Source organism: Dendrobates tinctorius, unplaced genomic scaffold (assembly GCF_039654945.1).
Source record: "Dendrobates tinctorius isolate UK_male_01 unplaced genomic scaffold, ASM3965494v1 ptg000162l, whole genome shotgun sequence".
Lineage (NCBI taxonomy): Eukaryota > Metazoa > Chordata > Amphibia > Anura > Dendrobatidae > Dendrobates > Dendrobates tinctorius.
This window is the reverse complement of record NW_027361829.1, coordinates 25,452,411-25,477,100: the sequence shown is the minus strand read 5'-3', so window position 1 is coordinate 25,477,100 and position 24,690 is coordinate 25,452,411. Positions and strand designations below refer to the sequence as shown.

At 45.4% G+C, this 24,690-nt stretch overlaps 1 protein-coding gene across 1 annotated transcript; it reads left to right on the top strand.

The window, feature by feature from the left end:
- The first annotated feature begins 17,787 nt into the window (after positions 1–17,787).
- LOC141052667 (uncharacterized) lies at positions 17,788–23,259 on the top strand. The gene is made up of 2 exons (XM_073549910.1): positions 17,788–18,306; positions 18,801–23,259. Exon 2 carries the CDS (start codon positions 18,813–18,815, stop codon positions 19,884–19,886), a length of 1,074 nt encoding a protein of 357 aa, XP_073406011.1. The 5' UTR covers positions 17,788–18,306; positions 18,801–18,812; the 3' UTR covers positions 19,887–23,259.
- The last annotated feature ends 1,431 nt before the right edge of the window (positions 23,260–24,690 follow it).

Sequence of the window (24,690 nt, the reverse complement as noted above, 5' to 3'; positions counted from 1 at the left end):
AAAGGCAGATCATGGAAATTCCTTGGTGATTTTGTGGAAGAGTGTAAGGAAAGTAAACAATGGGTGATTTGGGTGATGACTCATTTTACAATGCCAGACTGCAGGCATATTCAAAAGTAATAAATTGGAACACGATTTCTAAACCCAGTGTCCACGTGCAGCAAGACAGGGGAATGAGTTAAGAAATGTTGATCCTCTCCCAAGAACAAGAGGAAGAGTTGACCACATATCCCGAATCTTTGTTGTCCACACGATCTGCAGATGTCGGATTGCTAAAAGGGGTAGAACCTGTCTCAATAACACCAAAATCCACTTTTAGGCCATACCATAGACAGTATTTCCTTAAGCCAGAAGCTGAGCAGGGTATAGAACCCATTATACAGAGCCTCCTCCAGGCAGGGGTGATTATATGGAGCACCCCCAGGGCTGTGGGGATTACTTGGTACTGGGCCGATGTTTTAAAGGGATGAGTCGCGGTGGCAATGACCTGGTCTGTGGCCCTGAGCGTCCATGTAGAATAAGAGGAATAAAGTTTATGTGTAGATAAGTTTGTGATGCCACCTGTGGTATCTGGTCAGAAGGGGACCAGCGCTGCAGTGCAGATCCTCTGGGACAGATGGTGTTATGCAGCAAAGGTGTAATAGCTCTCCACAGGCAGAGCTGTAGTCCCAGGGCAGTTGTAGTGGATGATAAGGTAGATGGTGTAGTGTGCAGACAAGGGATGTAGCAGTGCTGAAGGGTTGATGCAGGAAGAAGGCAGACACACAGCTGAATGCAGTTCCAAAGCTTTACTCACTGTTTTCCTGATGCACACAGATGCCTGCTTCAGTGCCGTGTCCTCCAGGTGAGGGGCTCAATCTACTCCCAGGAAAGTAGAGTACACCCTTCCAGCTCTCCCTCAATATGTGCCTTTCCTGGACGTCTCCGTTCTGTGCTAATCTGAAGTACTTGCAGTTATGAAGTACACTCAAGTTCCTCTTTCTTGCTGATACTTAGAACTCCACTCGCATGACAGGCAGCTGCAGCCTACTTCAGGGACCACCTTACAATCAGATCCCGACTCAAACACGTTGCTACTGTGTCGTTGAGTCTTAGTTGGGAATAAAGCATTTACAGCTTCTATTCCTCTGGTTTCTGCTGTAGGACCATTAGTATCTACACAGCCTTGGATACCGACGCTCGGCCTTTGGTGCTTAAGCATAGGGAAGGGCTCTGCTCTAGCCCCAGTCCCCAGCTCTCATCCACACGTCCTGTACCTTCCCTCTCCTTCAGGGAACTCTCCTTTCCACTCCTTTGCTTCCCAGCAGCTCCAGCTTCCCAGGAGCTGCTGCATACACGTCGTCTCCATGCTTCTCCCTCTTGGGGACTGCTCCCACTTCCTATCAGTTCTCCCACTTTTCCAACTAAACTAAGCTCCACCCACCTCCCAGCACCCTTCATGAACCAAGCTGGGGTCATATAGGGTGCCCTGCTGTTCTAAAGTGTCTGTGCTGGGTGCAGGTGTGGAGTCTAGTCAGGTGTCTCCATCTTGCCTGGGTAGTGAGGCACCACACCTCAGGAGGAGGTGCAGTACCTCTGTGGCGACTGAACCCTCAGGGGCACCACATATACCCTGTCCCAACTCACCTTGTAACACACCCTTGTCTCCGGTAAGGAAGGCTCCACCATTTGTTGGATGGCGCTTGATGCAGGACCTTCATGCTGTAAACAAGACTGTGATTCCAAGAGCTCCCACAGTGCCAAACCCTCATACTCTGCTAAATGACCTGAGACCGGAAAATAAAGTCTTTACAGTGATAGATCTCAGTAACGCCTTCTTCAGCATCTCAGTACATTCAGATAGCTAGTTTTGGTTTGCATTCACATTGGCATTAAAAAATGAGGGGATTTGTAAAACAGACACCAAAGCCTTGCTATTGTTCTTATTGGAGAAAAAGAATAAATTAAAAATCTGAACAAACTAAATGGGTAACAAAAGGGGCAATCTTAAAAGATGGTCTATATGTATCTATGGAAAATAAATACTGTATATACTGCCCAGTTACCTCCTAAGATATGCCACAGTATTGAACCATGACATTAGCCATGTCTCAACAAGAGGGATGGTAAAGATCATATATAAGTCACTAAAGTCTCTAATGATCTACTAACAGCTAAATCAAATGATCATTACTCCATCCTAATTCTCTTGGATCTCTCTGCAGCATTCGACACTGTGGATCATCAGCTCCTCCTCACTATGCTCCGTTCCATTGGCCTCAAGGACACCGTTCTCTCCTGGTTCTCCTCCTATCTCTCTGACCGCTCCTTTACTGTATCTTTTGCCGGTTCCTCCTCCTCTCACCTTCCCCTTACTGTTGGGGTTCCTCAAGAATCGGTTCTAGGCCCTCTCCTCTTCTCCTTGTACACTGCCCCTATTGGTCAAACAATAAGTAGATTTGGTTTCCAGTACCATCTCTATGCTGACGACACCCAATTATACGCTTCTTCTCCTGAAATCACGCCAGCCTTTCTAGAAAACACCGGCGATTGTCTAAATGCTGTGTCTAACATCATGTCCTCACTATATCTGAATCTGAACCTGTCAAAGACTGAACTCCCTCTACTAATGTACCTATACCCGACATTGCCATTTCTGTGTGTGGTTCCACTATTACTCCCTAGCAACATGCCTGCTGTTTTGGGGTCATACTTGACTCCGAGCTTTCCTTTGCCCCCCACATTCGATCACTGGCTCGCTCTTGTAATCTGCAGCTCAAAACATTTCTAGAATTTGACCTTTTCTAACTTTTGACTCCACAAAAACTCTTACTGTTTCTCTTATTTATTCTCGTCTCGACTATTGTAACTCTCTTCTAATCGGTCTCCCTCTTACCAAACTCTCCCCTCTCCATTCTGTCTTGAATGCTGCAGCCAGGATCATATTCCTCACCAATCGTTACATCGATGCCTCTACCTTGTGCCAGTCATTACACTGACTACCCATCGACTCCAGAATTCAGTATAAACTTATTACCCTCACACACAAAGCCCTCCATGGCTCAGCACCAGCCTACATCTCCTCCCTTGTTTCAGTATACCACCCTACCCGCGCCCTCCATTCTGCTGATGACCTGAGGTTAGCATCCTCAATAATCAGAACCTCCCACTGCCGTCTCCAAGACTTTACACATGCTGCGCCAATTCTTTGGAATCCACTTCCCAGGTCAATACGTTAGTCCCCAATCCCCACAATTTTAAGCGTGCCCTGAAAACGCATTTATTCAGACTGGCCTACCGCCTCAACACATCAACCTAATCTATCCCTGTGTGGCACAGTCAAAAGTTTTATCATAACCAGGTTCCCCGCATCATGTTCCCACATGCTTTATGCATCCATTAGCCCTCTGTGTCTGTACTGTTACACACTTAACATTATTGCTGGTCCAAATAATCAGGGCAATGGTTACCACCCACCTTTCGTGTCTACCTCTTTCCTCATAGACTGTAAGCTTACGAGCAGGGCCCTCATTCCTCTTGGTATTTGTTATAATTAGAGTTGAGCGACTTTTGTTTTTTTAGGGTCGAGTTTCGTTTCGTGAAACCCGACTTTTCCAAAAGTCGGGTCGAGCAAGATCGGCCGATTATAGGGAAAAGTCGGGGTCGTCCCGAAACACAAAACCCAATGTAAGTCAATGGGGAATAAAAGTCGGCAGTGAGAGGAGGACAGGAAACACACCTACAGTGCCCATTTGAATGCCAAAAGCATTACTTAAGCTTGTCAACCTTAATTAACTTCATAATACAAGTTACGCACTGAATAATGGGGGTTATTTGGCTAAAGTTGTGGGGGGGTAGGGCTGGCTCCAGGTTTTCATGTGCCCTGGGCGAAAGAGCGCCCCTTTAACACATACCACAACTCATCATGCTCCGATACGGCAGAGAAATAGCGGTATAGTACAATGAAAAATACTACACTTTTTACATCTCATGACGAGGCCCATCTATTTCTCCATACAGAATCATTGGTCTCATATAATGTTTGAAACAGTATATGATGAGCTCCACATAATGCTACAGTATATGTTGGTCCCCATGGATGAAGCTCCACTGTCTTATGGGCCCAAATAATGCTCCAAACATAATGGGCCCCATTTCTAATGCTCTAGTGTATAATGGGCCCTGTAAATGCTGCTCCAGTGTCTGATGTCCACCTTTGGAATGTTCCAGTGAATGGTGGGCCCCATCTATCATTCTCCAGAGTATAGTGCTCCCCAAAAATTGCTGTCCCAACATTGAAAACAATCAAATAAGTCTCCTCGCTAGGGAATCCCTGTACTAGTCTGGACTCCTCGTCGTCCCCATCTTCCATCTCACTGCACAGTATTTCAACCTTGCAAGTGCTGTGATCCTGAGCAAGCAGGGGGGGCCCACTCGTTGGCGACGGCACTGGCACAGGGCCCCTGATAGTACGGTGGTGTGTCTGATGGCAGGTGGGCCGAACCTGCACTTTCATCTGCAGCTTCCTCTTTGTCACCGTGTAAGATGGAACTGTATATGGGAAGGGTAACCTGAGTTTCATCAGGGTCAGATTCAGGCCGTGTAGCGTGTGAGGGGAATGTAGTGGTCTGGGTCAATGTACCAGCAGATTCATCGAGCAGTGGCTGGGCATCAGTGCACTTGTGTCGCCCCCAGGAGTACGGTCGCCACAGTGGCATTACCTTCCTCCTAAGGAGTGTGATGTCATGCTTGGGAGCAACGAAGGATCTCTCTAGCAGGTTAACTGATTGGTCGGCGTTATTCCCACGAGTCATGACCCTCCAAACAGCGTTCATGAAGGCAAAGTGTTTGTTTTACGTGGGCAGTATGGTTGCAAAGCTGAACCTTAAAGGAATGTCCAGAAGGGCACCACCAGGAGTGGAGCCTACGGTTAAATTCGACTCCACCTGGGAAACCTCAACCATGCCAGCTACAGAACAGATGCACACATTGCAAGCTTAATTCCGTTAACGAACGAGACTCCGTCATGCCCCGGGGTCCGAGTCCGGCTTACTAGAGGGACACGTGAGGCTCTGGCACATGAGATTGGCCAATAACTGGTGTGTCATGCCCTTACATGTCCGTGGCTGCATGTGCGCTACACTGAAAAGGCCAGCGTTTGTCGCTTACAGGTGCAGATAACCCGCTGAACAATGTTAGTGATGGGGATCACTGATTACAATTATTAACCGCGAACGATGATTTCCGAGTAAGTGCAGGTCAACCGCAGTTCCGGAATTAGGCCTAACCGTCATTCCTGAAAAAATGAAAAACTTACGTGTGCAAACCACAGGTGCTGTAGCTTGCTTAACAGCTCGCCAGCCGTTCTCACGCCCAGTATGGATTACACGTGATTGCACAAAGGTGAGAAAGGGTACAGTATCCCAGGATAACATGTATGGATAGCGTACACATTCAAAATATATATCTATACATCAGGAGGCAGGCTCAGACGGTGTTAGGCCCAGTATGGCTTGCACGTCAAGGTGGGAAAGGGTACCGTATCCCCGGATAACATGTATGGATAGCGTACACATTCAAAATATATGTCTATACATCAGGAGGCAGGCTCAGACGGTGTTAGGCCCAGTATGGCTTGCACATGATTGCACAAAGGTGAGAAAGGGTACCGTATCCCCGGATAACATGTATGGATAGCGTACACATTCAAAATATATGTCTATACATCAGGAGGCAGGCTCAGACGGTGTTAGGCCCAGTATGGCTTGCACGTGATTGCACAAAGGTGAGAAAGGGTACCGTATCCCCGGATAACATGTATGGATAGCGTACACAATCAAAATATATGTCTATACATCAGGAGGCAGGCTCAGACTGTGTCAGGCACAGTATGGATTTGACGGCCCAGACTACACAGCGGAGGAGCAGGGAGAGGTAAAGATTGCAAATGCTGGGGCCCTGCCCAAGCAAGGGGGGCCCATTCATGGGCGTCGGTACTGGCACTGGGCCCCTCATAGTACGGCGGTGTGTCTGACGGCGGGTGTGCACCACCACCGTCAGAGACACTTGATTGCACTATGAGGGACCCTGTGCCAGTGCCCGCACCCAAGAGTCGGCCTACCCACCTGTCCAGGGCAACGGCACTCGCACAGTGTCGTGCGCTAGGTGGTGACCCCGGCCATGGGGGGGAGGCAGCACAGTTAGGGAGTTTTAGAAAGTGGCATATGTTGATGTTGGACATTCAGCTGATGCAAAAGGCGAATTAGGTCAAGTCCCAGGAAGAGGTGGACCAAAGCAAGCCATTTTTCTGTCACCCTATGTGTCATCAGGGGAAGGTGGGACAAAATCCTTGGAAACCCATGCATGGTTCATTTTAATGAAGGTTAGATCATCCACATTTTGGGTTGACAGACGGGTCCTTTTTTCTGTCAGGATTGATCCAGCTGCACTGAAGACTCTTTCCGATAGCACACTTGCAGCTGGGCAAGCGAGCTCCTGTAAGGCATATTGTGCCAATTCAGGCCAGGTGTCCAGTTTAGCGGCCCAATAGTCAAAGGGGAATGACCTGTGTGGGAGAACATCGATATGGGAGGAAAAGTAGTTTGTAACCATAGTTGACAACTGCTGTCTCCTGTCACTTTCCATCGATGCAGTATTGCCAGTTGTGTGAGCGGTACTTGAAAAATCAGTCCACAACATTGTCATGAAACCCCTGTCTCCAACGCCACTTCTGCTGTGTGCACCATGAACACCTCTGCCAAGCTGCCCCCGGCCCGTACGGCTCGTGTGAGAACCATCACCGCTGCTGTGTGCTGGGAATGCCTCAAGCAACTGATTTACCAGAGTTGCTTGTTTATTAGCCAATATTAGGTCAAGGTTCTCCTGTGGCATGATGTTTTGTAATTTGCCTTTATAGCGTGGATCCAGGATGCTGGCCAACCAGTAGTCGTCATCGTTCATCATTTTGGCAATGCGGGGGTCCCTTTTTAGGATCTGCAAGGCATAATCTGACATGTGGGCCAATGTTCCCGGTGTCAATGATGCACTGCGAGTGCTGGGTGGAGGAGCACTTTCTGGCAAATCCACATCCCTCCAGTCACGCACAAACCCTGTACCAGACCTTGCCACGCCAACATTTTCACTTGCCCCACGAGATGCATCCTCCTCCCCTAAGTAAACATCCCCATCATCATCCTCCTCCTCCTCTTCTTCCTCCACCTCGTCCAGGAGAGGTCCCTGAGCAGACAATGGCTGAATGTCATCAAGGATTCCCTCCTCCTCTTCCTCCTCATCAACATTGGCTGCAGACGCCTGCTCCTTAAGGTGCGTCAAAGTTTGCATGAGCAGACGCATAAGTGGGATGCTCACGCTTAGGATGGCATCGTCTGCGCTTACCAGCCGTGTGCATTCCTCAAAACACTGAAGGACTTTACAGAGGTCTTTCAGCTTCGACCACTGCACACCTGTCAACTCCATGTCTGCTCTCAAAGTGCCTGGCCGTGTATCCTCCCACAAATGCATTATGGCCTGCCTCTGCTCGCACAGCCGCTCCACCATGTGCAGGGTGGAGTTCCACCTTGTTGCAATGTCGATAATGAGGCGGTGGTTGGGAAGGTGGAGCAATCGCTGCAGCTTCTGCATACGAACGGAGTGTACAGGCGACCGGCGGATGTGCGCGCACAGTCTTCGCACCTTCTGGAGCAGGGCTGTTAACTCCGGATAATTTTTGAGGAAGCACTGCACCACCAGGTTCAAGGTGTGAGCCAAGCAAGGTATGTGGCTGAGTTTTGAAAGGGCTATGGCTGCCACAAAATTACGGCCGTTATCACTAACTACCTTGCCTGCCTCAAGATGTACACTGCCCAGCCATGACTCAGTTTGTCGCTTCAAGTACTCGGCCAGCACCTCGGCGGTGTGTCTGTCGCCCAAACACATCATCTGCAACACAGCCTGCTGACGCTTTCCACTAGCTGCTCGATAGGTGGACACCTCGTGTGCAACAGTGGCAGCTGCAGATGGAGTGCTCGTACGACTGCGCTCTGTGGATGAGCTTTCGCTTCTGGAGGAGGAGGAGGAGGGTCGAACGCCTACAGCCAACTGTTTCCTATACCGTGGGCTAGGCAGCACTGTCCCACCACCACTGTCCCCTGTGGACCCTGCATCCACCACATTAACCCAGTGCGCAGTGATGGACACGTAACGGCCCTGGCCATGCCGACTGGACCATGCATCAGTTGTGAGGTGCACCTTTCCACTCACTGACTGCTTGAGTGCATGGACAATGCGGTCTTTTACATGATGGTGGAGGGCTGGGATGGCTTTGCGAGAGAAGAAGTGGCGACTGGGTAGGTCATAGCGTGGTACTGCATAGGCCATGAGTTCGCGGACAGCTGCGCTTTCCACCAACCGATAGGGCATCATCTCAAACGAGGTTAGTTTGGCAATGTGGGCGTTCAAACCCAGTGTACGCGGATGAGAGACTGAGTACTTTCTTGACCTACTCATAGTGTCTGGGAGGGTGAGCTGGACTTGAGAGCTGCATATGGTGGAAGTAGCGGTGGACAGGGCGGACTGAGAGAGGGTTGATGATGGTGATGGAGTTGGTGTTCTTTCTGATGGCCTAGATTCAGTATTTCGTTGATATAACAGTGGGATTCCCTGACTGCTGTGGCCTTGCAACGACACCTCAACATTTGCTGCTGTGCTAACCGGTGGGCTTACAGTGGGGGAAACAATGTAGCGTTGTTGACTACCTTCTTTGTGATCAGTTGCACATGTGGCACTTGAGGTTTGGTGTTGTGTCCACGCTTGCAAGTGCATGGTGGTTAAATGTCTAAGCATGCAACTGGTATTCGAATTTTTCAGATTTTTCCCTCGGCTAAAGGTCTTTGCGCACTTCTTACACATAACCTTGGCCTGATCATGAGGATTTTGTTCAAAAAAGTGCCACACTGCACTCTTCCTACTTTGGCAGACATTTTGCGGCCTAGCACGCTGTGATCTTTTGACCGTCTGGACAAGCTGTCCAGCAACTCTTTTGATTTTTGGAACCTGTCTTTGGAGTGCTCCGGGCCTGCCAGATAACAGCTGTTGCGATGTCAATGTCTGCTGTGGATGCTCCTCCTCATCTGAGCTATTGGAAGCAGCACCCTCTTCCCCCAATGGATGCCAATCTGGGTCAACAACTGGGTCATCCATCACCTCCTCTTCAATGTCATGTGCACCTTCCTCTGTGTCACCGTGTATGGTGGTATAGTGTGCGGGAAGGGGCACCTGAGTCTCATCAGGGTCAGAATCTGGCTCTGTACACTGCGAGGACAATGTAGTGCTCTGAGTGAATGTACCAGCAGAATCATCAATCAGCGACTGTGCATCAGTGCACTCCATGTCAGATTCATCTTGGCCTGGGTAATTCACCATTTCACTTGATAATCCAGGCATGGTATGTGAAAACAGCTCCATGGAGTAATCAGTAGTATGGCCTGCGTCATCCTTCAATCTTGGTTGGGGTGAAGGACACAAGGAAAGGTGTGGTTCATGAACATGAGCCTCCAATGATGACTCAGTGCTTTTATTTTTTACAACTTCAGAAGAGGAGGCGATAGAGCTGGAGGCTGAGTTAGCAATGTAAGACAAAACTTTTTCCTGAAGCTCTGGCTTTAAAAGTGGTTTGCCAACTCCTAGAAAACTAAGCCTTCGAGGACTTGTGGAGCCAGACGATGATGCAGGCTCAACACCTCCTGCATTCGGTCCTATTTTACTTTTGCCACTACCATCAGATCCACCACCAACACCATCATTACCAGCTGCCAACCCCCGCCCAATTCCACGGCCTCTTCCACCAGCCTTCTTCATTTTTGGTAGAAATGTAGACAAAATCCAACAAACTATATAGTAATGTAAAACAAGGTACAAGGTGTCTATAGGACAGGGGAGATTTTGAATTTCTGCAGACACTTGTGGACACTGGACACTTTTGGATTGTGTGAGGCCCACTGAATATCACAGCGCTATGTCACTGGCTCAATGTCGCAGGTGTGAAAAAAGTGACTACAGGATAAGGGAGATTTTGAATTTCTGCAGACATTAGTGGACACTGGACACTTTTGGATTGTGTGAGGCCCACTGAATATCAGAGCGCTATGTCACAGGCTCGATGGCACAGGTGTGAAAAAAGTGACTACAGGATAAGGGAGATTTTGAATTTCTGCAGACACTAGTGGACACTGGACACTTTTGGATTGTGTGAGGCCCACTGAATATCAGAGCGCTATGTCACAGGCTCGATGGCACAGGTGTGAAAAAAGTGACTACAGGATAAGGGAGATTTTGAATTTCTGCAGACACTAGTGGACACTGGACACTTTTGGATTGTGTGAGGCCCACTGAATATCAGAGCGCTATGTCACAGGCTCGATGGCACAGGTGTGAAAAAAGTGACTACAGGATAAGAGAGATTTTGAATTTCTGCAGACACTAGTGGACACTGGACACTTTTGGATTGTGTGAGGCCCACTGAATATCAGAGCGCTATGTCACAGGCTCGATGGCACAGGTGTGAAAAAAGTGACTACAGGATAAGGGAGATTTTGAATTTCTGCACACACTAGTGGACACTGGACACTTTTGGATTGTGTGAGGCCCACTGAATGTCAGAGCGCTATGTCACAGGCTCGATGGCACAGGTGTGAAAAAAGTGACTACAGGATAAGGGAGATTTTGAATTTCTGCAGACACTAGTGGACACTGGACACTTTTGGATTGTGTGAGGCCCACTGAATATCAGAGTGCTATGTCACAGGCTCGATGGCACAGGTGTGAAAAAAGTGACTACAGGATAAGGGAGATTTTGAATTTCTGCAGACACAAGTGGACACTAGACACTTTTGGATTGTGTGAGGCCCACTGAATATCAGAGCGCTATGTCACAGGCTCGATGGCACAGGTGTGAAAAAAGTGACTACAGGATAAGGGAGATTTTGAATTTCTGCACACACTAATGGACACTGGACACTTTTGGATTGTGTGAGGCCCACTGAATATCAGAGCGCTATGTCACAGGCTCGATGGCACAGGTGTGAAAAAAGTGACTACAGGATAAGGGAGATTTTGAATTTCTGCAGACACTAGTGGACACTGGACACTTTTGGATTGTGTGAGGCCCACTGAATATCAGAGCGCTATGTCACAGGCTCGATGGCACAGGTGTGAAAAAAGTGACTACAGGATAAGGGAGATTTTGAATTTCTGCAGACACTAGTGGACACTGGACACTTTTGGATTGTGTGAGGCCCACTGAATATCAGAGCGCTATGTCACAGGCTCGATGGCACAGGTGTGAAAAAAGTGACTACAGGATAAGGGAGATTTTGAATTTCTGCAGACACTAGTGGACACTGGACACTTTTTGATTGTGTGAGGCCCACTGAATATCAGAGTGCTATGTCACAGGCTCGATGGCACAGGTGTGAAAAAAGTGACTACAGGATAAGGGAGATTTTGAATTTCTGCACACACTAGTGGACACTGGACACTTTTGGATTGTGTGAGGCCCACTGAATATCAGAGCGCTATGTCACAGGCTCGATGGCACAGGTGTGAAAAAAGTGACTACAGGATAAGGGAGATTTTGAATTTCTGCAGACACTAGTGGACACTGGACACTTTTGGATTGTGTGAGGCCCACTAAATATCCGAGCGCTATGTCACAGGCTCGATGGCACAGGTGTGAAAAAAGTGACTACAGGATAAGGGAGATTTTGAATTTCTGCAGACACTAGTGGACACTGGACACTTTTGGATTGTGTGAGGCCCACTGACGCTGTATGGTGTGAAAAAATGCACGCTCAGTACCTCAGCAGGACAAAAAAAAAATTGGGATTGCTTTTAAAAAAGCAGTTTGCAGAGCAGTGGGTAAACAGCAATGCAGCTGTCAGGAAGCCTTAGAAGGCAGCCTAACAACCAACACTGCTGATCCACCACAATATAGCCTCTCCTTGCACTGCACACACAGTGACTGGTGTGTTGTACAGGCAAAATCGCTAGCAGCAGAAGCAGTTTTTTTTTCTTCTTCCCTGCCTAACGCTCTCCCTACAGAATCAGCAACCTCTCCCTATGCTCAGATCGGCAGAAGTAAGATGGCGGTCGGCGTGCACGCCCTTTTATAACCCCTGTGACGCCCACCAAAGCAAGCCAATCACTTGCATGCCCTTCTGAAAGATGGTGGTGACCCCTGTCTATGTCATCACGTTGCCCACAGTGTCCGTGGATCCTGATTGGCTGAAAAAGAGCGCAAAACAAACTTTTGAAACGCGACTTTGGCGCGTAAGTCGCCGACCTCGTGGCCGACCTCATCCTAGGGTCGGGTTTCGTTTCATGAAACCTGACTTTGCCAAAAGTCGGCGACTTTTGAAATTTTTCGACCCGTTTCGCTCAACTCTAGTTATAATCTATGTGATTATTGTTATGCTGCAATGTCTATTGTCTATACAAATCCCCTCTGAAATGTAAAGTGCTGCAGAATAGGTCGGCGCTATAGAAATAAAATTTATTATTAAAATTTATTATTATAAGGTCTTTACGATGTATGGCTTTACTATTTAAATTTTTTTGTGTAACCTTCAGACTGGGTCCTGGTGAAGGTGATAAAGAAGAAACACTGGCATCATCCTAAGTGAGAAGGTCCTTACCAAGTCCTGTTGACTACTCCTATTGCTTTCAGGATTGCTGAGCGTGCCTCCTGGATCCATCTCTCACACTGTAAACTGGTCAGACAGGTAAGGACAGAGTAGGAGCTGACTTTACTGTCAAAGTCCAGCTACAAAGGGAGGTTTTCCACAAGTGAAAACTTGTCTCAAACTGGTGAAGACTCCCATTCTTCCCCCTCCCGGTACATCAGGGTTAGTCACATGTGTATTCTTAGTGACCATGGTGATGGGAGATTGGAGAGTAATAGACCCAGTAGGAGAGGAAAGTCCAGGGCAGTGGAATGGTTTTAGATTTAAGACCTTAAATCTTACTTTTGAAATCAGGCAGGAGGCTACCATGTTAGTGGACTTCTGCCTGTTGTATGAAAGATGCAGAGATAGGGAACAAGCCATGAAACTAGAGTCCAATAAGTTTTTTTTGTGTTATAAACTCTAATAGCAGGGGGGACTGAATGTGTGTTGACTGGCGCAAGGCAGCATGGACAACTGCGGCCCAAGACTATAGGTGATAAGCCTTATGGATACACAGATTTAAAAGTCAGACTCAGGAACAGATCCAGCACGTTATATGCCACAGGAGCTGATGTATCGGGAACAGACCTAAAAGGACATTTCCACATAGAAGTTCAGAATAATACCAAGGAAGGTATACCAGAAAGAACCATAACAAAGTCCATAGGGCCCATAGTTAGATTGTCTAACCTAACTTATCGAGATAAACTAGCTCTAGAGACAGGCTATGAGGAGAAGAATAAATGGTTAGAATGACTTAAATACACTGAAAAATTAAATTGTATTGCTTGTGCAACAGCCAGACTACAGTTAGGAACTGTCCCTTTTCCCCTCAATGATCAGGAAGATCCAGAAGGATTACAGTGTATAATTAAGTTATACAGTAAGAATTATGTCCCCTCAAAAAGGGAAGGAAAATGTAAAACGTTATCACTTTTATTTCCCCCACTTGAGAAACCGGATATCCCACTACGGTGAGCTCCAAGATGAATTTTGTAGAGAACGGATCATTGTCTCCCACAGCGCCATCTACTCAACCATATAGTCAAACTAGACTACCCTGAGAGCAGATATATGGTGGTTATGCGGTAATAAAATGATAAGAGCCACATTACCACATAGTTCCCAAGGGGATTGTGTGCTGGTCCAGCTAATCATGCCGTTCCACCTTTTGTCAACAGGGACATGGTCAATGGTACGTAGTGGGAAGAGAGAGAAGTGTGAAACCCCACAAGGATCCTTTGATTCTAGTATCTACATAGATGGCATTGGAGTTCCCAGGGAATACAAGGCTAGGAACCAGGTAGCAGCCGGGTGGGAATCCATAATTTGGTGGGTGACGATAAGTAACAATGTAGATTCGATTAACTAGTTATACTATAACCAGCAGGGATTTGATAATTATACCGGAAATGCACTTAGAGGGATAGCTGAGCAATTAGGGCCAACTACTCTCATGGTTTGGCAGAATAGTATGGCATCAGACATGCTGTTAGCAGAAAAGGGAAGTGTATGTAAAATGTTTGGAGGATTTTGTTGCACCTTTATCCCTAATAATACAGTTCCTGATGGTAGTATCTACAAAGCTCTTGATGGACTGACTGCCCTATCTAATGAATTAGCTGGAAACTCTGGATATGACGACATATTTACTTCCTGGATTGAAGGATGGTTTGGGAAATAGTCCGGATTATTCACTTCTATGTTGATATCTCTTACCAAAGTGGCCAGTGTGCTGATCGTTTGTGGATGCTGCGCTATTCCATGCTTTAGAGAACTTGTTCAAAGATTGACTGACTCTGCCATAACAAAAACTATGTATCAAGGAATGGAGACTTTGACGTTCAATGAAGGAATATAAATTTTTGGACTGATTGTTAAATATTCTGAACATAAAACTCTCCCTGGAGATTATATGAAATCTGTGAAATCTGTAAAAGGAATCTGTCCCAGATATGTGCAGATAAATGATTTTATTACAAGATGAGAGAATGTTATAATAATTGTAATAAATATTCTCTCTCTTTTAATATACATATATGTATATGATTGCATGTATGACGTTTAAGTTTCTAGACTTAGAATCTTTTCTCAGCTGATGTATTGTGAAGACTAGATATGTGTGTATCTGTTGGGAGTGCTAGCTGGTTTTTCCTTGTCCAACCAAGTCATCCCTTTTATTTACTGGTAACTAGATAAAGAATGCTGAAGGTCAAGCACCATGTGTACCATTTTGTAAACATTGTATTGTACATCCTTATTCTTTCGACTATTTAAACTCAAAGAATCTATATTGTGGCAGACAGATGACTGTGCTGACACCTTGTCCAACCGTCATTCTCTTTCCATGCCGGCATGATGAATAAAGATTAGAGATGAGCGACTTTTCCTTTTTTTGGGTCGAGTCGGGTTTCATGAAACCCGACTTTCTAAAAAGTTGGGTTGAACGAAATCGGCCAACTATAGGGAAAAGTCAGGGTCCAACTGAAACACGAAACCCAATGCAAGTCAATGGGGAAGCAAAGTCAGCAGGGATTGGAGGACAGTAAATACACCTACAGTGCCCATTTCAATGCCAACGACATAAATTCTTATTACTTACGCTTGGCAACCTTAATTTACTTTATAATAATAGTTACGCATTGAAAACTGGGGGTTATTTGGCTAAAGTTGTGGGGGGGTAGGGCTCGCGCCAGGTTTTCGTGTGCCCTGGGCCAAAGAGTGTCAGTGCGCCCTTTTAACACATACCACAATTCATAATGCTCCGATACGGCACAAAAATATACAGTGGGGAAAAAAAGTATTTAGTCAGTCAGCAATAGTGCAAGTTCCACCACTTAAAAAGATGAGAGGCGTCTGTAATTTACATCATAGGTAGACCTCAACTATGGGAGACAAACTGAGAAAAAAAAATCCAGAAAATCACATTGTATGTTTTTTTTTTCATTTTATTTGCATATTATGGTGGAAAATAAGTATTTGGTCAGAAACAAGCAATCAAGATTTCTGGCTCTCACAGACCTGTAACTTCTTCTTTAAGAGTCTCCTCTTTCCTCCACTCATTACCTGTAGTAATGGCACCTGTTTAAACTTGTTATCAGTATAAAAAGACACCTGTGCACACCCTCAAACAGTCTGACTCCAAACTCCACTATGGTGAAGACCAAAGAGCTGTCAAAGGACACCAGAAACAAAATTGTAGCCCTGCACCAGGCTGGGAAGACTGAATCTGCAATAGCCAACCAGCTTGGAGTGAAGAAATCAACTGTGGGAGCAATAATTAGAAAATGGAAGACATACAAGACCACTGATAATCTCCCTCGATCTGGTGCTCCACGCAAAATCCCACCCCGTGGGGTCAGAATGATCACAAGAACGGTGAGCAAAAATCCCAGAACCACGCGGGGGGACCTAGTGAATGAACTGCAGAGAGCTGGGACCAATGTAACAAGGCCTACCATAAGTAACACACTACGCCACCATGGACTCAGATCCTGCAGTGCCAGACGTGTCCCACTGCTTAAGCCTGTACATGTCCGGGCCCGTCTGAAGTTTGCTAGAGAGCATTTGGATGATCCAGAGGAGTTTTGGGAGAATGTCCTATGGTCTGATGGAACCAAACTGGAACTGTTTGGTAGAAATACAACTTGTCGTGTTTGGAGGAAAAAGAATACTGAGTTGCATCCATCAAACACCATACCTACTGTAAAGCATGGTGGTGGAAACATCATGCTTTGGGGCTGTTTCTCTGCAAAGGGGCCAGGACGACTGATCCGGGTACATGAAAGAATGAATGGGGCCATGTATCGTGAGATCTTGAGTGCAAACCTCCTTCCATCAGCAAGGGCATTGAAGATGAAACGTGGCTGGGTCTTTCAACATGACAATGATCCAAAGCACACCGCCAGGGCAACGAAGGAGTGGCTTCGTAAGAAGCATTTCAAGGTCCTGGAGTGGCCTAGCCAGTCTCCAGATCTCAACCCTATAGAAAACCTTTGGAGGGAGTTGAAAGTCCGTGTTGCCAAGCAAAAAGCCAAAAACATCACTGCTCTAGAGGAGATCTGCATGGAGGAATGGGCCAACATACCAACAACAGTGTGTGGCAACCTTGTGAAGACTTACAGAAAACGTTTGACCTCTGGCATTGCCAACAAAGGATATATCACAAAGTATTGAGATGAAATTTTGTTTCTGACCAAATACTTATTTTCCACCATAATATGCAAATAAAATGAAAAAAAAAAACGACAATGTGATTTTCTGGATTTTTTTTTCTCAGTTTGTCTCCCATAGTTGAGGTCTACCTATGATGTAAATTACAGACGCCTCTCATCTTTTTAAGTGGTGGAACTTGCACTATTGCTGACTGACTAAATACTTTTTTTCCCCACTGTAGGTATAGTACAATGAAAAATACTTCACTGCTTACATGACATGACTGATATCTATTTTAAATACGACAATAGCTCAAAAAACAGACAGTATATTACTTCATACAGTATTATGTCCACCATCTAGTGTGCCATACAGAATAATGAGCCCCATATATTTCTCCATACAGAATAATTGGTACCATATAATGTTCCATACAGTATTTGATGAGCTCCACATAATGCTACAGTATATGTTGGTCCCCATGGACAATGCTCCAGTGTGTTATGGGCCCAAATAATGCTTCATACAGTTGTGGCCAAAAGTATTGACACCCCTGCAATTTTGTCAGATAATACTCAGTTTCTTCCTGAAAATTATTGCAAACACAAATTCTTTGTTATTATTATCTTCATTTAATTTGTCTTAAATGAAAAAACACAAAAAGAATTGTCCTAAAGCCAAATTGGATATAATTCCACACCAAACATAAAAAAGAGGGTGGACAAAAGTATTGGCACTGTTCGAAAAATCATGTGATGCTTCTCTAATTTGTGTAATTAACAGCACCTGTAACTTACCTGTGGCACCTAAAAGGTGTTGGCAATAATTAAATCACAAGTGCAGCCAGTTGACATGGATTAAAGTTGACTCAATCTCGGGGGGCGGAGCCTGAACGTTGGTGGAGCAAGAAGCAGGAAACCTGAGCTCCCGGACAAATGCACCAAAAGAGGCTCTAATATCACCAGAGCCTTCTTTTTATACCATCCCCGCATTACAACCCAAACCAAGACCCCACTGGATCGCATAGACCCTGGGTGGCGAGTCACGTTCGGGATAAAGAAGGGATTCATCTAACTGAGGCCCTGCAGGCGGGAGATTGCCGGAGTGGCGGAAGGATATACTGCTAACAGCACCATCGCCTCGGGCAGAAGACTTCACCCCTGACCTAAGGCTGTCAGATAAGAGAGACCCCGGAGCTAACCCTCCCCTGCAGATAAGGTACCATTGCGAAATCCCCAGACCAGGACACACAAAATAGCTACTGTTCTCATAGCTGGGGGACGGCTACAGAGAGTGTGTATCACGCCGCAGCATTGAAAATAGTCCCGTCGGGCTTGCAGAAGACACGCGGCCCGGGACCTAGAATAGACGTGCAGCGGCACGCTTCAGCCTCCTCCCCTCTCTGCAATCAGTGAGAGAGATCTGAGGGATTCAAGCGTCTCCGGGAGCTGAGGTAACGCTGAAATAACAGAAGCAAGGTGACGGAGTGTCTTGAGCGGGGGGGTCTGATTCAGGGGACAGAGGATCAGGAGAGCATGGTCATTCTCCCTAACTCCGTAGCAAGAAAGGAGATAATCAATTAATCAAGTGGGGGCATGAGACTGTCTGACCCGAGGGGTGCGAGGAGAGAAGGGAGTAATATAAGGAGCCTTAGATCTGTATTAAGCGCTCCCCCCCCCACCAGTGCTGTCCCTACGTCTTTCCTCCCCCCCTTATCTGCTTTCTAATTAACCCATGTTATACCTAGCTGAACGGATATAAGAGAGGATTTTCTGGAAAACCAGCAGAAAGTGGTTATAGACTGCCATCTAGTGACCAGAGCCAGAACGACATCTCTTTCCATTGTTTATCACTTATAAGACTGGGCATAAAATGGAACATTAGCTAAATTCATAGCCAGCGAGAGGAATTCTAATCTTCAAACTGCTCTATTCTTCTCTTCTTTAGATAACTGCAAAAATGGGGAGATCCAGCGTAAAAACGCAAAAGAGCATGCCCAAACCTACAAAGTCCACTACGCAAACGGACATGGATGACTTTCTTAAAAAACAAAAGGTTCCGTCAGATTCTCCTAAACCACCCAAGCTTCGTGATTTGACCTCATTAGAAGATTCAGATTCTGAGCCGGAGAGTGACTCTGACACGGGCAGCACAGCGAGAGAGGCCTTAGTCACTCGTTCGTTCATCAAACGTATATTGTCTAAAGCTCTTGAGCCAATAGGACAAGAACTTGCAGAGATAAAACACGACCTAAAACTTCAAGGCCACAGACTTGAGACATTGGAAAATTCGCAAGTTCCCATGACACAAAGTTCGAACGCTGTACTAGACTCTTTAAAAGTCCATGAACTCCAACTACATACAATTCACACGGTGCTAGAAGATCATGAAAACAGAGAACGTCGTAACAACATAAGAGTTAAAGGCCTTTCTGAAACGGTGGCCTTAGAGGCGTTATGGAAAGCAACACAAGAGATATTCAAAGATCTACTTAATGAATCAGATCCACAGGAAATCCAACTGGTGAGAGTACACAGAGCATTGCATCCGAGGCCTTCTCAAGGGGAAACTCCACGAGATGTGATCTGTCGCTTCCTCGATTATCGAGCAAAAGACTTAGTTCTTCGCAGAGCGCGGGAGGCGCAGGAGATCTCGTATGAAGGCTCACAAATTAAACTTTTCCAGGATTTATCGGCTAGCACTCTCAGGAAGCGGAGGATCTTGAAACCGTTCACTGAAGCATTGATAAAAAAAGGCATCCGTTTTAGATGGTTGTTCCCGTTTGGAGTACATATCACAAATGGAGACAAAGGTATCTCAGCAAGAACATCACAAGACATCAAAGAGGCATGTGAATCCTTGGGGATTGAGCTGGAGGCCTACCCGGACCTGGAGTCCTTCCATTCGGCGACCCTATTGCACCCGCTACCAGATGACCCGGCGTGGCAGATAGCCCTGACGCCAAAATCACAAAGGCTGAAAAGGAAGCTGACAAAGACCTCGCTTTCTAAGGACTCCAGAGACAATACTTGAACTTTGGGTTAGACCCAGATTTTGCAGTTAAGTTTTCTTGGTGTCTACCCCAGTTGGGGTATTGAGTATGGTTGAAGCAAATCTGATGGGGTTGGCGTGCTTTTCCAAATATGGGTAAGCACTGCTGCCACATCTATCCAATAATTCGTTGTAAGGTTTCAACCTAGATCTAGTTACAGCCCAAACTGGGCATTCTCCTAGAATGGAGCATTTCATATTTCATATTTAGTTTATAAGGTTGATTGGAATTTTCCTCAAGCTGGCACTCTATGAAACAATGTCAGTAGGTAACTATGGTACGTTGGCATATTGGTCAATGATATTGTGCAACATAATAACATGGATAATGTTAATATTGTGTTCTCCCCCTCTTCACCTTTTTGTTTTCTCTACCCTTTTCTTTCTTTCGTCTGGTCTACTTGTCCTAGACCCCCTCCCCACTCCCATAGGCACAGGGATTCGTCTCCGTCGTGAGCTGCAAGGATGCTGCTGTGTACAGAAACATGATGGATTCGGATAAGGTACACACATTCATCTCTTTTAACGCACATGGGCTGAATTCTCCAAACACTAGACGCCACACATTACAACTATTCAAAAAACAGCAGGCAGCAGTATTGCTTATTCAGGAAACGCACTTCAAACCGGATAAATTGCCCTCCTTTGAAAGCTCGATATATGATAAATGGTTTCATGCGACAACCACCCAGTCCGGTTCCAGAGGAGTGTCAATAGCAGTGGCAAGGGGAGTGCCCTTCCAGCTAAGAGAAACTATGGCGGACCCTCAGGGTCGTTACATCTTTGTCAAAGGTCTACTAAACGGTGCCCTTGTAACATTGTGCAGTTTATACGCACCAAATAAAAAACTATTGAGATGGGTACTCTCAACACTGAAAAAAATTGATGGCTTTAGAGAGGGTGCATTGATAGTGGGTGGGGACTTGAATGTTGCATTAGAGCCTTTGCTAGACACGACCAAACAGAAAAGTTCGCTCTCACCTAAAGATCTTTACAGAATAAAGTCACAATTGGGATCTCTACAATTGATTGACACATGGAGATATCTAAACCCCTCTGACCGAGACTACACCTTCTACTCCCACCCTCATAACTCTTACCACCGTTTAGACTATATTTTTATATCCAGTAAAATGCTTGCCAATATACAACAGGCGAAAATAATCCCGAATATTTATTCCGATCACTCTTCGGTTTTGTTAAAATTCTCATTATCTAAAGCCTTTCCCCGACATAGAGTATGGCGGCTCAATGAGTCAGTACTTGGAAGTACCGAGGTACAGACACGTATAAACAAAGTGCTTTCCCAATATTTTGAGCAAAATGCTTCACCAGAAATCTCCTCACAGATACTATGGGAAGCACATAAGTCAGTTGTCAGAGGGGAGTTGATATCTATCACTTCCTTTCTAAATAAACTGCAACAAAAAGAAATCCAGGATCTTTATGATAGTATATCACAGCTGGAGCTTACACATAAACATAAAATAGATCAACATAGCTTAGAGAAGCTGCAACAAAAAAGACAGCAACTTAAAGACATATTAAACTCGAGATCTGCTAAGCTCTATGCAACATGGAAAAACAGAATGTACGTCCATGGAGACAAAGCATCTAAATTAATGTTATCACAACTAAGGAAGCGGCAGTCACGTACGCTGATTAACTCAATCAAGAATGAACAAGGGTTAAGCTCGCAAACTCCTGAGCACATGGAGCGGGCATTCCTTGACTACTATAAGAAATTATATAATCTCCGTCCGGAAGATAACGCCGATTCCGCACTTAAAAGAAGCATGGACACTAGGTCCTTCCTAAGCACTTTAGATCTGCCTGTCTTGTCTGATTCCCAAAAACAATATCTCACTAGACCTTTTTCACTAGGGGAGTTGCAGTCCGCCCTGTCAAAGTGCCCGAAGGGGAAAGCGCCCGGTCCAGATGGATTCTCAGCACTTTACTATAAATCCTTCTCTGGCCTCCTACTCCCACATTTATTGAACGTTTGCAACGCAGTTTTACAAGGCCACCCATTGCCAAACCAAATGCTTACAGCCAGAATATCCCTAATACACAAAGAGGGGAAGGATCCTGAACAATGTAGTAGCTATAGGCCAATCTCTCTCCTTAATGTGGACCTAAAAATCCTAGCAGGGCTGATGGCAAAAAGAATGGCCGAGTCATTGCCAAATTTGATTTCCTTAAATCAGACCGGGTTTGTGGGTGGAAGGGAGGGAAGGGATAATGTCCACAAAGTATTACACCTTCTTCAATACGCAAAAAATCGTAAACTCCCATTGATGCTTCTTGGAACAGATGCAGAGAAGGCCTTTGACAGGGTGGACTGGGTGTACCTACGGGAAGTGCTGATCAAGTTTGAGATACCCGAAGCGTTTATAGCAGCCGTAATGGCAATGTACGATAAGCCCAAGGCACATATTAGGATTAACGATTTTACAACAGATGCATTTACTATAAAGAACGGAACAAGACAGGGCTGTCCCCTATCCCCGTTGTTATTTGTGCTAGCAATGGAACCTCTCTTAAAGGCCATACAAATACATGAGGGAATAGAGGGTATTCGTATCAATAAGACACACTATAAAATAGCGGCATTTGCGGACGATCTCTTAGTCTTGATGACTAATCCTTTGCTGGGACTTCCAACATTGATGGATCTCATAGATCAATATAGCAAAATTTCCAATTTTAAAGTAAATATGTCTAAGTCGGAAGCGCTAGACATACATATATCCCCGAATACCTTAGCTAAACTAAAAAGTACATACCCATTCACCTGGCCAAAACAATATATCAAATATTTAGGTGTAAAGATAGGAAGATCGGATAGAGACCTTTTTCAACATAATATCCCCCCCCTAATTGCCTCAGTAGAAACCATCATGAAATCATGGAGGGACTCGTATGTGTCGTGGATGGGAAGGAAAAATTTACTGAAGAGCCTAATCTTACCCAAGTTCATATATATCTTCCAAATGCTCCCTATAACCATCCCCAAATCGTATCTTCTTAAAATTAATACATTATTCCGCAGATATGTTTGGAAAAAGCAAAAGCCCCGATTAGCATACAGGACATTAACATTAAACAAATCGAGGGGTGGGATGGGTGCACCAGACATAGTAAGGTACTACCAAGCGACAATGCTTACCAGAGTGGTAGACCTGTTGCGGTCTCCTAACAATAAGCAGTGGATTGAGGTGGAGGGAGCCCTAGCACCTTATCCCCTGAGATCCATCCTTTTGGCATATCCTTGTAAAAACATAAACAAAAATTTACCTAATATACACACCAAAGCTACCTTAAAATTATGGAAGGGATTGGTGAAAACTCTAGTTCCCCCTTTATACCCCTTACTCAAGTTGGCAGATATAATGCCACATGCCTCTTATTCCCGAGACAATAATCTAATCAAACCCGGTTCCCTGGCAAATGTAGCGGTTGATGAACTCTTAACGGACGGGGCACTCCCCTCCTTTCAGGAACTGAAGAAGCAACCAGGGCTTTCCAACTTGTCCTTTATACAATTCGGCTCTATAAGAGACTCCTTGGCACAGTATCTTTTAGGAGCAGACGTTACCCGCCCACTGACTGCATTTGAGACTCTCTGTGCAACAAAGGATAAACCCAAAAAGATAATGTCGTCTATTTACCAGGTTTTAAATATAACTGACTGTTGCCTCAAAAGAGCCTATATAACACATTGTGAAAAGGATTTGGGATACAAGTTTACCCCAAATCAAATATCACACATTTATAATTCATCTCATGGCCCATCACAATGCGTTAGAGCACAAGAGAATTCCTTTAAAATAGTCGCCAGATGGTATATTACACCACAGCAGAACACTTATTGGCAGACGGGGTCTTCTACTAGATGCTGGAGATGCTGTGACTCGGAGGGAACATACTTACATATGTGGTGGTCCTGTCCACCCCTGCTGCAGTTCTGGCGACTAGTAGGGGATTATATCGGGGAAATTGTGGGCAAAAAGCTTACATTGACACCGGAGATAGTGCTCTTAAATTTTCTGTCACCGACTGGACATAAGAATACTGCTCTGTTGACTCAACACATTCTTTCAGCAGCGAAACTTTTGATACCTATGAACTGGAAGACAACTACCACTCCATCTATATCCCAATTGCAAGAGAAGGTAGATATGCTATATCAAGTAGCCAAACTGGCTGCCTTGGTGAATGGCTCACTTTCAGCTTTTGAAAGAGTATGGCACCCATGGACCCGATTCAGATCCATTAGTAGAAGTTGATAAGGCTATAGTGGCCTCCTTGCTCGGCTTTATCAGAGTGGACGAAACCCTTGTTGCCTAGTGTTCCCCTCTCCCCCCTCCTCCCCTTACTTCCCCTATATTCCACCCCTATCTCCCAACTTCTCCCTCTAATTACTTGACCTCCTGTCCCTTTACTCCCTATACTGTTTTTTTTTCTCTTTTCTTCTTTTTTGTTCTTCTTCATCTTTGTTTGAAATCATGGCATATGTGATGTAGCAGGGGCGTGTGAATGGGAAGAACCCAGATTTGAACCCAGATAATCTTGCTACTGGAAGTTCCTTTTAGGCTGTTGTTGTCCTTAAACTTCTATATATCAATAGTTTTTGCCATGAATTGATATTTCAAACCATCTGTTTAACTCCCGAAAAGTGGAATTTGTAGGTTATATAATAATTTTGTAAGCTACTTTGTTGATTGCTTTCTTTCGGATGTAACTTGCAGATTTCAATAAATAAAACATTAAAACAAACAAACAA